The 14,790-nt window shown below is 46.5% G+C and overlaps 1 protein-coding gene across 8 annotated transcripts in view; it reads right to left on the reverse strand.

Moving 5' to 3' along the window:
* Positions 1-1,262: 1,262 nt before the first annotated feature.
* Glb1l2 (galactosidase, beta 1-like 2) overlaps positions 1,263-14,790 on the reverse strand; it is a 43,430-nt gene continuing 29,902 nt past the window's right edge. For all 8 annotated transcript variants that reach the window (XM_006510297.4, NM_001310768.1, NM_153803.2 and 5 more), the window contains 12 exons: positions 12,192-12,262; positions 9,247-9,331; positions 7,959-8,096; positions 7,255-7,335; positions 6,638-6,744; positions 5,939-6,079; positions 5,614-5,685; positions 5,296-5,374; positions 4,204-4,291; positions 3,799-3,910; positions 3,321-3,437; positions 1,263-3,042 (listed from right to left, as the gene is read on the reverse strand). In XM_006510297.4, coding sequence (XP_006510360.1) covers positions 2,956-3,042; positions 3,321-3,437; positions 3,799-3,910; positions 4,204-4,291; positions 5,296-5,374; positions 5,614-5,685; positions 5,939-6,079; positions 6,638-6,744; positions 7,255-7,335; positions 7,959-8,096; positions 9,247-9,331; positions 12,192-12,262 — 1,178 coding nt within the window. In that variant the 3' untranslated portion in view covers positions 1,263-2,955. The remainder of the gene's footprint in view (positions 3,043-3,320; positions 3,438-3,798; positions 3,911-4,203; positions 4,292-5,295; positions 5,375-5,613; positions 5,686-5,938; positions 6,080-6,637; positions 6,745-7,254; positions 7,336-7,958; positions 8,097-9,246; positions 9,332-12,191; positions 12,263-14,790) is intronic.

Below are 14,790 nucleotides of genomic sequence, written 5' to 3' on the forward strand. Positions count from 1 at the left end.
TGACTGCAACTGATCAGGCCAGGGAGGGGTGGGAGTGGGGTGACATGGGAATAAGAAAGCCTGGGACCATTTGGCCTCCAAAACTAGGGTAAAGTTTTTGGTTTCTACACTAAGTGAAACCAGAATCCACTGATGGAACGGACTGACCTTCAAGAAAAACCACTTTGTTTATAGAGCTGAGGACAAGTGGTCCAAGTTAGGGGGCTGGGGAGGCAGCCCCTGCAATATACCACCTACAAGATGATGGTGGGTTGGAGGAGGGCAGAGAGGAGCATCTGTCTTCCCAGCTTAAGAAGGGGGTTGTGTGTGGAATGAAGAGACAAGAGCCCAAATCACCTGGGACACACAATGGAATTTCTGTTTGTTTGCCCTGGACGGTGTGCAGGAGAGGTCACATAAGGGAGAGTGAAGTTGTGTTTCTGACCTTGTCATACACATATGCCATAGATAGTGAGGGACAGCTGTCTGTGTGCCTGCCTCAAAGATTGGGAACAGACACTGGAGGGTGCTGGTGTCCCACAGGAGTGGTCCCACACAGTGAGTAGACAAAAGGAAGGGAGAGTGAGTGAGCAGAGTCTCAGAGTAATTGGATGTTGGTGAGAGGAACTCTGGAGGGGCTGAGATCAGGTATGTGGTTCACAGGCTCTGCAAGAACTAGTCAATTCTGGAGAGCTAAGGTCGGCTGCACATGCTAGAGAGGTAGAGAAAAAATGTTACTACAGAAAGACCTTATCTGGATACATACCTAATGGTGTATGCATGAAACCGACTCCCGGGCTTCTTCACTCCTTTACAGAGGATGCTGTGTAAGATTCCTTTATATTCCGACTGCCTGTCACACTTCTCAGCACAGCCCTGCTTAATTCAGCTTTGCAGAAACCCGCTCTTATGTAATGCAAGACAAAGTGACAATATGACACTGCTCTCTGGCTCTGGCTCTGCTCAAGTAGCCCTGGACTCCTCTGCATCTTAGCAGGATGCTTCATCTTCCGGGCATCGCAGAAGAAATTGGCAAGAGTGGGGAAACTTGGGGGCTTGGCAGGCCTTGCTCTGTAGGCATCAGCTACAAGTTTCACTTTGAAAGGCTTCCTCTGAGGGTGAGTAGGATGGCTCAGTGGGTAAAGGCACTCTCCACCATCCCTGACAATTTGACTTTGTTCCCTGGGACACAAGGAGAGCCAACTCCCACAGCCTGCCCTCTGAACAGTCACACATCACATCATGGCTCTCATACACCTCATTTCCCCAGACACAAAAACAGATAATTATCAAGTGATTTTATTTTAAATTTTTAAGACAAATAAAAGGCTTTTTAAAAAAGGTTCCTTTGAGTTGGGCATGATGCTACAAGCCTGTAATCTCAGAAGTTGGGAAGCTAAGGCAAGAGAACCAGAAGATCAAGGCCAGACTGGATTATTATAATATGACCCCATCTTAGAGACATCGAGAAAAAGACAGACAGACAGACAGACAGACAGACACAACCTCAATTTCTCAGACCCAGTGGGACATGGGTTGTGCCCCTATGACCACTCACAAGTAAGTTAGCTGGGCGCTTAGCTCAGTGGCTGTAGTAGCCCTGACTACAGTAGTCTTGGCCTTACTCAGGGAGCCACCCTGTCAGTCTGTAAGCCTCTCCGTTGGCCTGTTCTTGCCTAGCCCATCTTCACTGGGCTTCTGTGTGGGCACTATTACTTGGAGCAGTACATTTCAGCTGTAATTTATGAAGCAAAACTATCTTCTATAGCTCAATGATATGTTCTGGTTTCGCTTTCTAGAAAGTTCTTATTCTTAACTACCAGCATGAGATTGGACTGCTCTGAATGCAATGACATGCCAAGGAGAATTGAAATCAGGAAAAGTGGTAAGAAGCCAGTGGTCTGTGCCACTTGCCAGCTGGGTACCATCAGTATCTAGATCCTTAAGGGTCACCTCCCATGGCTGAGAGTGGCGCAGACAAGCTTGAGACATCCACAAAGAAGGTTTGCTTCAAATGTATTGCAATTTAGAATGACAAGCCCAAGCCAAACCATTGCACTTGATCCCTTGAACAAGAACCTTCAGTCTGGACTAAGACAGCGTGGCCTTTCCTCCACCCTGCTGCCTTTCCTCTGCCCTGCGGTTTGGTCAGGAAGGGGAAGGAGAGTATTCAAAGAATCACTGAGCTAGAAACAAGACAGTGCTAGACCTGTGGGCTGTAGCTAACGCCAGATCCAACTGCAGTGGGGTGCAGCTGCCCAGTACTACCTAGCTGGGCCTTCTGCCATTCTCTTCCTGAGAGCATGGGTGTGAGGTGGTTTCTGCTGAAATGCCAACCTCTTAACATGGGAGATAAGTACTGAACACGCCTTTTTCTCTTAGGCTCTGTTTACCAACTGATTCATGTAAGAAGAGACAGCCTGAAAAGGAAAAGACATGTTTCTTCCAGATTCGCAGAACAAAGTCAGGTGCAAAGTCAACAAATAAAGTTGACTCGTGTTAGATCCCCTTTTCTCTTTGCTCTACAAACAATGACAAACGCACAAGTTCAGGAGCACAAAGAGACTGTCTAAGATGTTGCTATGCCCTGCTGGGAATGTTCAAAAAGCCTACCTAGAACCAGCAAGCTGGTCAGCGAGGCTTTCACTTCCAGAAGAGGGCAGTACCCACCCAGGCCCAGCACCTTCTTCGAAGGTGATATAACTACATACTCCACCCTCAGAGATGGCCCTACGGCTTCCCCTGAAAGATCAGAGGAACAGAAAGTGCCCATCCACAAAACCAGAAGAGAAGACATCTCACTGTGAGTGTATCCCAGAGAGCGCTACCCCATCTTCTCTTCAGTCCTCTCAGGCTTAGGATTTTTATAGTCTAAGTTGACTATAGCCCTTCATTCCCTGAGGTTGCTAGTTATGAATTCTCCTGCAGGAGAGGAAGGAAGCTGCCAACCACAGCAGGGGCTGCTGGGACTTCTGTTCAGTTAATGTACTGGTTCCTGCCCAGGTGGGGGATATCAGTAGACTGGACCATGGAGCCTGACATTGTCTCTTCAAAAATGATAACCTGTGAGGAACAAGGGCTGGACTGTGAGGTCTGCCCTGTAGGCAGATGGGAGAGTATAGAATAGCAGGATTGGAAGGGTGGGAGTGGAATGGGGCTGGAAGGAGGTAGTAGGGGTGAATGCCACTAAGGAACGGGGAAGAATAGAGTAGCTGAAATACCCACCCTCTCCTACTTCCTGGTCAAGCATTTTAGGGACAGAGAAGCAACTTGATAGCATGGGGAGCAGAGATGGGAAGAGAGTTTCCAGGAAAAAGGGGGGAGTCTACAAGTATTCCCACCTTGTTGATTCCTTTGTCCAGCCAGACACCTGGGAGGTAGAGAGTCTCCTGAGGTCCTACATTCCAGTAGCGTCCAAGGTTGTGCCCATTAACGAATACAACCCCCTTCACCCAGCCCTTCAAATAAAAGAGGGAAGGTCTCGCTTTACCACGGGAGCCCCAAAGTGAGAGACAGACCATGTTCCTGAGAGACCAAAGTGAACCAACATTAGACATCCATAAGGTCAAGGCACCCCGCTGCTGTGCCTGCTAGGCAGGGTAATCAACCTTAGACTGTCCACAGGAACCCACACACTGAGGAGTAGCACAAGGTGCATCAGCACAGAGCCCACTCTGGCCCAGGATCCCTATCAGATGGGGCGATATAGAAAGACAGGGAGGTTTCTGGTCCCGGTGTTACAGAAAACTCTATCAAAGTCAGCTTGGCTCAGGGCCCTAAGACAATGAGAGAACAAGTGAGGAAAGGAGTCCTACAAACCTCCAACTTCAGAAATGTGTCAGAAGGGTAAATGCCAACTGACAAGGCACCCAGGAAGAAAGCAGGAAAGGTCAGTTCTTTGGGTATGACACTCCAGTTGTCCATGTCGAACCTAAGGACAGGATGGAAGCAGAAAAAAAAAGAGGGAAGGACCATCTCACATCTGCTTCCAGACCCACATCTAATTCCTAAGGCACGTTCCTTCCCCTAGCAAGACTCAAAGACCACCCACTCCCAACTAGGTCATAGGATGGCAGCAAGATAGCAGGATGGGCACTTCCCAGTTTGTAAACATGGGTTCCAATGCTGCTCCTACACCTCACTGTGGCCTCTGGGAGGCCAGGGTATTCCTGGCTCTTGCTACATATTAGCTATGACCTCATATACCAGATTCATAGGACCTACCTCTGAAGGAACTGCTTTGTCATATCCAGGCTGTAGATTTTGAAGTTTTTCAGAGCTTTATTATTCAGATAGAGATTTCCAATTAAACCTAGGAAGAGTGGGCAAAGAAAGATGAGAAAACCCCAAATTAGGAGACAGGTGACACGGTGGCAGCCAGGGCATGTGTGGATGTGCCGGGAAAGATGGAGCAAGGGTCCTCCCTGAAGCATGTGCAGCCAAAGGTCCTCTGAACGTGACCTGAAGCCTCCTGGATGATGTCAAGCTCATAACAGACAAGACCACCATTTGTCAAGCCAGAGAATTTGTCATGAAGAACAGTTCATCCAAGGACAGTGACAGAGCTGAGACATCAGTGTGTGACATGTGGTTTCTGGCCTCTTTTCAGGGAAAGCTGTATTTGGCTAAGTGATAACAGAGAGCCTAACTTTATGGTATTATAAGGGTCTCAGATGAAAAGACCATGTCACTCAGTAAGGAACTCGCCATTCAACCTAAGATTAAAGATAGGTTTAAAGACATCTGGGTGGTGCACAGGTAGCAACATGATAGAGTTTGCTCATTGCATGTCTGCCTTCCTCCTGGGCCCAGCAGCAGCCCCTCGGTTTTCTTGAGGGAGATGAAGAACAGAAATTCAGTGTCGAGACCCAAGAAGGCAGGGATCCTATACTCTTCCACGGACTCCAAGATATCCCCATTCCTTGCTCCTTAGTCACAACACTGAAAGCAGAGAGGCCCACTCCCACCTAAGTAAATTTCAGCAGAAAGAACGATGAAGAGGGCATATCAGGGCTTATGGAAGTTCCTTGCACAAGCACCATACAGTTCTAAATCACTAAAGGGAAAGTGGACAAACCTCCCTGCCCCATTAGCCAGGACTTATATGTAGATAAACCAGGCACCGTCTCCCTTCAATCAGCCTCCATGAATTGCCTCTCTTGCAGTGGGTCCCCAAGATCCACCTCCCTGCAATAGGCCTCCATGAACCACCTCCCTGGGGGGGCCCCAGTGGCCTGCTAATGTACTCGATGTCGAGCAGACAGACAAGACTGAAGAGTGGCGACGGCTTTTCTCCTAGTCTGTACTAGGACCCACCTTTGCGCTGACTGTCAATGTTATTTCCATAGTTGACTCGCCCACGATTCTCCACCAAGATCCTCAGTATGGTGTAACCCTGCCAGGAACACAGTGGCCAGTTATCACCGCTTGATAAGTCAGCTACACCTGGGAATCTGTGTTCCCAGTTATTCTCCAAGCTCTGAGAATGAAGGTGAGAGCCCCCAACTGGTCACAAAGCTACCTGTGCCCTTCCCTTTCCAGTTTTTAATTAAAGAGTCTCCTGGCTTCCAGATCTTCCTCCTTTGACTCCAACCAAGTTTCCTAGCCATCACCTACATCCCTAGGATAACAAACCTGGGTCAAGGGGATAGTGATCTTTGTTGTTTTATAGTCCAGGAATCCTATGGATACTCTATTCAAAAAGACCTGCCAAAGTGAGCAGATGAAAATCATGATCAACAGGAGGGAAAAGCCCTCTGCTAAACAAGAAAACAAATATTGCTGGCAGTACTTATGAAGGTGCTTAGCAGGCATGGAGGAAAATGAACACCATGGTTATGGGGGAAAGATCATGCCAACTACACACTGCCAACAGATAATCCTGAAGGCAGAAAATAATATGTGTACTGCCATGCCCAGTCACCACAAATTCCCACAAGCTCTGAGGAGATGCTCCTACCTGTCCTCTGTCACGCACGAGGCCACTGAGGACACCAGATGAAAAGATAGTGGTCTCATACAGAACATACCCAAAGGCCTGCCCATTACCATTGTTTACTGGCAGGTTCTCCATGTTGATGGGTGTCTCAGATGTGACTGGCTACACAAGAAGACACAAGAAGGCACAGGAGTCAGGAAGCTCCTAATTCTAAGTCTTTACATGAGCAGCAAGGATATCAGGGACAGGATGCAAGGATGCTCTAACCTCTTCTTCTCTATTCCACCTTCTTACTAGCTTAAACTAATGACTTCTCAGAGGCATAAATAAGGACAAAAGGGGAGATTTCACTAGAGTCCTGCAGTCTAGCAGAATCCTGAAGCCACCATCATGTCACTCAATCCTGAAGCCAGCATCACAACAAAATGAACTATAGCAGGTTTCCTCTTCCTCTCCACAGACCTTCCTCTGCTCCTCACCATATCCATGACCCATGGAAATGCCTACCCCTGAGGCTTGAGGGGAGACACCAGGTTAAAGCTACCCTAGTCATTCCCAATTCCCACGCCAGTACCAATGTATTCTCTTCACTCAGTTCTCTGGTTTGGTAGAGACCTCAAGGCAACTGAGTGGCTTTGCTCATCCTAGAACCCCGTTGGGATATCTCCTGGGTCCTGTCTGCTTACTAGCTATCCCTGACACCCAGCCTATAGCACTTACCTTATCCATGTACTGGATAGCATCCCACAGTGATAGGTAGAGAGCTGGACTCATTGGCTCATAGACCATCTTAGCAGTAAGCTCAGGTGGAGGAGGTGGAGGAATACCTGCAACAGGAACCATGGCCCTCCTTTAAAGACTCAATCATCGTTACCTCTTCCAGCCTCATACCCACGGTCCCATGAATTCCTTTCAGCTTGGCACCAAGATCAACCACAGGCCCTACTCAGAGCTTAAATTATTCTAGAGCATGGGGTCTGGGCAAGGGCAGAACTTATTTTTATCTTCTATATGGCATAAATAGGCTTAGCATGAGTCAAATACAAAAGGCACCAAAGGATGACAATAATCTCTCAACCCTTCTTTGTCTAGAATATTGGTTTTATTATTTACTTATTTTTTTTTTTTTTGGCAATGTGGCATGTGGAACACAGGGCCTTATGCATGCTAGGCAAGAGTTCTACCTCTACCGCCGAGACACATTCATAGTAGTCTAGGTCAATTTTGAGTATGGATTAGTTAGAGTTGAAGTAGGATAGGAAGACAACAGAAACTCCAAGGGTTCATAGCAAAAGCATGGGCCCAAGTGAATGTTTGAATCTGTTCCTTGTTTGTACCTGAGACAGTTCCAAAGAGTTCTCGAAGCTTGGTGTATTTGGCAGTGTAGTCTCCAGCCTCTGTCAGTATAGCATCATAGTCTGCAAGATACCCATGGGCCAATCAGGTTCTCCTGTCCCCAGAACAGTACAAAGTGGGGGGAAAAAAGAGGAGGAGGAAGAACTTGGAAGGGAGAAACAGAGTTCTCAGATCAGTAATTTTGAAGAAAAACAACTTTAGTATGATCCATTCAGTCAAGTTAAGGTACTAATTACTACCAAAGTATACATGAGCACAGCATGATGCTCTATTTTTGACTGCAAGTACATATGATGGAACATCTCTTCTACTCCCTGAGAACTCTCAGTCAGAGGCTCAAGATCACACCTTCCCAAGGGTCTGAGAGAGGGGAGTCTATCTCCATCCCCCACTCTAGACTTACCGCCCCTCTGAGAGAGGGGATTCTAACTCCATCTCCCCACTCTAGACTTACCGCCCCTCCCTTGCTCCTCCAAACAGCTCTCTCATCAGAACAAGCTGTTCACAGGCACCTATCACTCCAGAAATTTAGAGGTGACAGTCAGCCAAAGTCTCTATCTTCCCTGGATATTATGTAGCTAAAGACATGAAAGGACAGAGAAATTGCCTCTAAAGGATTCTCCATCAGAAGTGCCAGCCCTACAGACACTGGACAGGACCATGGAGAATCACTGAGGATACTTGCCATAGCTGGTAACATCAGCCTTGTAGTCATTAAAATGCATGGCTCCATTTATGAAGCCAAAATTTGTGCCTCCATGGAACATGTACAGGTTGATGGAGGAGCCGTCTTTGATGATGGCAGACACTGTTTGCAGGACTTCTTCAAGGAGAGAGCAGGGAGAAGAAACATGTACAGTGAGCCAAAGCCTGAGGAAACTCTCACCAGGCCCCTTGTTCCCAGTCCCCATTGGTCACTCATCACTGGGTCATTCAGCTTTCTCTGGACAATCTGTAGCCAATGGAAACAGACAATCTGTTTCCACTCTACCAGGTAGCATGTTTCCTAGTGGCTATTCTGTCCAAAGGAAATGCAGCAAGGCTGGGACCTCATTACACAACAATTCTGCCTGTGTCCCAATTCCTCCCTTAACTCAAAAGAAATCAACAAAATGCAAAGAGAGTATCAGATAATAAAAATAAAGTTAAATTAATATATATTTGAGTGATATATCTAATAAATGCAAACTTAATTCTGACCTAGTGAATTGGCAATTTTTAAAAAATTATTTTAATACTTGGTACTGATGAGTCTGCAGGAAATGAGTATTCTCATTTCACAATTACCAGTATGCTGCTACAGTCTTTCTGAAGGACAGTGGTAAATACATATATTAAAGCTGTATTGATGCAGCAATTTATTCTTTATCATAAGAAAATATATCCCAACAAACTTCAAGGATGATTGTTTAAGTGGTATTTAGTTAACCAAAGCCAAAATTAAGCAATCAGTAAGGAACGGGGTCACTAAATGGTTTAGTCATCAATACAATGGTGCTCTTCAAACCAAGCATACCTATGTTCAATAGTATAGGAGGGTGGGTGGGTGGGTGTGTGTGTGTGTGTGTGTGTGTGTGTGTGTGTGTGTGAAGATCTGATCAACCTGTTTCTAGCTCTGTCTCTATGTACATGGATGGAGATACACTAATTGCTGCCTGTGCTGTTAAATATATCAGCATTCTTGTTCTGGACTCAGGGACTTTTATTTCTTCTTTAAACTTTCCTACATTTCCTAAATATCTACAATACGCATGTGTTACTTTTCTACTCACGAAAACACAGAAAAAGCAATGAGGAAAGCCCTATTGTTATTTCAAGTGTCAAGTCTCTGAAATACCAAGAGCTGAATCTGAATACGAATGATCCTGGGATCTCAGCATGCTACAACTCCATACGCAATGCCGGGGAAGGCAGAACACATCCCTACAAAGTATCAACATACATACTAGGCTTAAGCAAAGTAAAACACTTACCAGAGGAATCCAAGATATTGTGGGAGCCACCCCACGAGTCAAACCACCCTGTCCAGTACTCCATCACCATCTTGGGTTGAATCCCCTGGGTACCACAAAATGAGAATTAGGCAGGCAGGCTGATCAAACAGAACCCCGTATCTCTGTCCTCCGTGGCTGTCTACCCCTTGCCTGAGAGGCTGATAGGTGCACGGCACGGATCATTCCGCCACCACCACGTGTGGCCTCACCATCTGCTGGTATAACAGGGAAGAGGCTGCCAGAGTTGATGTTTAATGTGCTTTTGATGGTGCATATGACAGATACTCACAAGAAAACTTAAGTATCTGCTCAAACCAAGCTTTCATTAGAACTCATCCCCTGACTTGGTGCCCTTTCCTACACGGGCTGCGTTGCATTCTGGCTCAAGACAACCTTTGCCAACCAGGGAAGAAGAATGTCCTATTCTGGATGAGTACATCTGAGAGTCATGCCATGGACACAGACAGACCAAAGTTACTACTTCTCTGTATGTGGAAGTCAGCAAGCTTCAGGGTTTCCTTAAGTTTGGCTTAAACAACCAACAGTTTACAAAACTAAACCAGAAATTCAGATCCGAGCAGAGCAGCTAGCTACTCATGGTGCAAGCTCTACAGCTGCACTCTGGATTCTCACCTTGCCTCGGATACTGAACAAGTCTTAATTATTACTTCAGACTACTGAGGTGACATCTGCTTTCTCCAAGTATACAGGGATCATTCTGGGACTGTTTGACTCCACCATGTTTGCAAAAGCTGTAAACACCTGGGCTGTGTAAAAAGCCTCATCTGCTAAGATTTTAGGCTCTGAGCCAGGAAGCATTCCTTATTTATTCAGAGACAGCTGACTAAATATCCTCTCTCAGGGCTTCCCTGGCATTTGAAACTCCATAAAGCATAACAGAACATGTTCCAGAGAGGGGGTATACTTAGTGGTTCATGGCATAAAAGTACCAACTATCCCTGAGGAAAAGCTAACATAGCCTCAAGGTATTTTTAGCAAGCTGGCAGCTTTGTTTTTCTTTACATCCCAAAGTATGCCATACTATACACATATCTAGTCACCCAAAAGGGAGAAGCAGAATCTACATACTAAGTCCCAGAACCTCCAGGGCCATCAGTGAGCTTCTCTGCTTAAGAGCTTCTGTGGTGTGGGGAGCAGGTGATGAAGGTCCAGCAAGGACCAACTTGTCTTCCTACAGAATGTGGTACAACCAAAACCAAATTGAGCATCTTCTGGGTACTTTATCCATTTCCTGTCTATCTCAGTAACAGTAGCTAGCACTCATGCTCACTAGGAAAACTGGATGAAAGGTTGCATATAAATTTCTGGTATACAGGAATTACGCATGAGTGATCTTCCTCGCTGAGCATATATTTAAGGACTAATCAATACCCCAAAGTACAGTGCTAGGATCTATAGTGTCCATTCAATGAAGCCCTTCAGACAAAACCAGTTCTTTAAGAAAGGGCAGATGTCACAGACTATACAAGAAAGTACTTCAGCAGTGCCATTCTACTGGTGACAGCCAGCCTAACAGCACTGGCATGGCAAGTTGTCTAGAGATCAGCAGCAGACACCCTTTCCATCTCCAGTATGGTGAGGTGCTTTTCAAATATTACCTTATGCAAGACAAAGTTCTCATTATACCTACACCCCTAAAGGCAAACTTAAACACCGAGGAGCCAAGCAGTGTCTCCACAGGGTCACAGTAGAGTGGCCAAGTGGGGACCGAACAGCTCCCAGAATCTGTACTTCCCTTGGCAGTGCTCAACTGCAACTCTACTGAGCCACTCTGAGGCCATATATCATGAGCCTCTCATCCCAAGTAGATTCCAGACACCACAGGATGGAGGTCCTATGATCAGTCATGAGGTAAGACAGACCAGACACCTCTAGAGACAGAGTATAGACCTAGGACAATACTGGACGAAAGACGATGAGAAGAAAGGGTTCCACCTCAACACACAATTTATATGCATGATCCCTCCCTCTGGGGAGACTACCAGAGACCAGACCTGCCCTCCTCCTAGGAGCCTTCCCACCTTTCTGGCCACCATCTACACTGCAGGAGTAGACAAAATATACACACATCCTCACCTTGCAGGGTACTACCTGTCCCAATGACTTTGAGTGTACATGAGGATATCGTCCCTACTTTGAAAGGCCAACAGCTAGAGCAAACAGTCTACTCAGTGGACCACAAGTAATCCCACACTATTGGCCCAGTATCCCCACAGGCATATATCCAGTGTCAATAGACTCTATCAGTTTCCCCTTTAGGCTGAGGACCATAGCAGATACACAATTGGTGGAGGCAACCTGGGGACATTCACACCTTTTGGTAAGCCTGGCTGAGATGAGCTATCTGTTCTGCACATAAGCTATAGCTCAGCCTCAATCCCATCTGTCTGTTTAGTGGGCCACACAAACAGAGACATCAGCTGGCATAGGACTGTGTGCAACCATCAGTCTGAAGAAGGTGAAATATAACCAGAAACCTCTCTCATTTACTGACCTGGAACCAACCAGACCCCCTGTCTTATGGATAACAGAAACATGTCCAATGCCAATGAAGCCTTAAAGGGTAAGGCCGAATGCCTTCTGCAGTACACAATGGAGAGGTTTTTCCCTCTCAATATGTCAAAGAAATTCTGGGGCTTATAGAGTCCATAAAAGCTAAAAGCTTCAAAAGGTGCCCTTCCCAAAAGAGCGCAACACACTTGGATGGTGTTAGTCTACACAGCAAACTTTAGAGCAGGGTTTCTAAGCTGCTTCTCTCCCGTCCGTGAAGCACTGTGGATGAACCAAGCGACTGAGATTGCTAAGAATCCTCTCCACCATCACAGCTCTCTTGGCACAATTCAGGCATAGGGAATCCCTCTCCTCAAGTTAGAATATCCCAGCATCCCCTGGGCCAGACCTACCTGTATAGATAAGAGAACAGTGTTTAGTGCCATCAGCTCCTGTTGCGACTGTAAGTTGATGGTGGCCAGCACTAGGAAGGCAGCGGAAAAGGAAAAACAAACCATAGTCTTGGAGTCCCAAAGAATTTCCGGATTACCCAAACCTTCAATCCAACAGCATAAAAAAAAAAAAAAAAAAAGAACCCAGCTAGTGTAGACATTCTTTCCCACCTCCCATTAAAAATTAGCTCCGGTGATGCCAAAAGACTTGCCTATATTGTTATTCTTAGAAACTCCACCATTCAACACAGGTCAAAGCCAGAAACTCAACATCTGATTTTTACTGGTTGTGATTTTTGCAGTCAAAGGAAAGTCTTATCTGAACTATGGTCATGGGAACCAGCGCCTGATCTCTACACTGTACCCCCAGTGCAAAGGCAAAGCCTTTGTACACCAATAGCAACAATGGTGTCAATGAAGGCTCACATCACAGTTCCTGGTAAGGACTCACTGTCTACTGTCCCATAATGTATTTATTTTAAAATTTTAACCGTATTTCAGACAGTTTCTCATAAGTAAAATACATGCTCAAGAAAAATGCTACTGATGGCTGATGGCCATGACCCTGCCACAGCCACAGCCAGCTACAGAACTTGATTCCAAGGACCCTTGCCTGCTCACTGTCCACTTGAATGGCCAGTGTCAGATGAATGAGCTTAAGAGCAACTAAGGCAGGATGGCCAGCCCCAGCTATTACCTGGGATCGCAGGCCATGCTCACCAGTGAAGAAAACAAAGCTAAGGCTCTGAAACTTCCCTCATGGTCCTCAATCGGTGAGTGGCAGAGTAGGGTTGCAAACTCAGGCTCCTTCACACCGAGCCTATGATGTCACTGTCCTACGGGAACCCACAGGGGAAGACCCTGCAGCTCAAAGCCAACCCAATGCACAGAGCTAGCTGAACACAGACAGCTGTCATGTCATCCTGACACCTCATCAAATTCAAGAGCTAAGAAGTAAGATGCAGAAGAGGTGTGAGCAAAGGCAGCGTGCTGAGGGAACCCTGGGGAAGTGAAATCCATCAGGGCCAGCAGGGGCCAGCAGGGTAGATTTGGTGCTTTCTACCAGATCCCAAGTAAGTCCTTCCTCCACTCTGAAGGGGGCCCCCTCCATCCACAGGCATCCTCCCAGCCCTGCTGTCAAGCTTCCTTTGCCCCAGAGCCCATTCCTTCAGTGTGGTTCACATGCTCTCAGAAAACAATCCTCTAGGAGCATAGAGGTGAGAAGTAGAGGGAAAGATGGAGGGAATCCATGAACACGGGGTCGGGGGGAGGTGCACAATCTGTTCCTCCAACATCTGTGCAAGAAGCCTGAGGCAGTAAAAATGGCATTTCTAGACACTGATGTGAGTTTCCTTATATTAACAATTCTCATAGCTCCATTATCGCCACAGGGAAGGGTGCCTGTTCACCTCCTCTACCAATCTTCAGAGCTCCATCTCCCTTCAAACACTGGAAAGAATAGTAACAGGAAGTCGGGGCAAGCAGAACTAATAAAAGAAACAGATGAGGTGTTTAGAAACAAAGGAGGCACAGGATGGGAGCTTGGGAGGCCTCTGTTATGAGATTTGCTAAGAGAGAGGGGGAGAGATAAGGCTGGGGACAGAAGTGAGGATGGGCTCCCTGTATGGTACATGCTCAGAGTCCCAGCATGCCATCACTCTGGGGACCAGGGCAAAGGGGTCATGAGTTTGAGAACAGACAGGACAAAGCAAGAAAAGAGAAGTCAGGGATGGGGATTTGGGGGTGGGGAGTGGGGGGTGGGGGGGTACCTGAGATGACAAGAAAATCAGATGGGATCATTCATCTACTCAAGGTGAGACTGGCTGCCTGATTCTCATGCTGCACAGCAGCACGCCCCACCCAGTAGGCCTGCAGCCAAAGTGCACATCAGCACTGAACTGTACTAGCGAGACAGGGAAGGTGTGTGTGACCAGGGGAATCCCAACCATGCCCATCAGCACCAGAAGGCAGCTTCAGACTCCTAAAACAATAGAAGGTTGAGCTGCATGTACAACTTGTATATACAAACAGGGAGGTTTGAGCTGGAGGAAAAGGTTACAGTTTGAGGTAGCTGTTTCTGGGGCTCTGGATGAGGAGGAAGGTGTATTTCTTGATACGTATTATTATTATTATTGTACTGATAGGCCATGTGAGTGAATGTTTTAACTTTTTAAATTAAAAAAAAAAAACACATCATTTTAGGCAGCAGTGGCCTCAGTGGCCCAAGGATTTGAGCCTTCAGGGGAGGACAGGTGCAAAGGGACAGAGCATCTTCTAAGGCCTTTGTAGACTGCCTCATGCCACATAGTCCCTTCATCTGGGCCTTGGTAATAAACATAAGTAGACGCTGCCACCTTGTGGAAATAACAGGAATCACTACTGATCTTTGTCACCTCCAAGGAGAACCAATGTCTTTTCATGTACTCTGCTTGCTGTAAATAAGAGCCTTCTCCTCTCCATCTACCCATCAAGTCATTCCCAGAGGTAACCAAGCCACATACTGTGAAAGGGATATCAAGATAAAAGCCCCATCTATGAACAGGTCAGTCTAGAGAAGGAA

Source organism: Mus musculus, chromosome 9 (genome assembly GCF_000001635.26).
Source record: "Mus musculus strain C57BL/6J chromosome 9, GRCm38.p6 C57BL/6J".
Taxonomy (NCBI): Eukaryota; Metazoa; Chordata; class Mammalia; order Rodentia; family Muridae; genus Mus; species Mus musculus.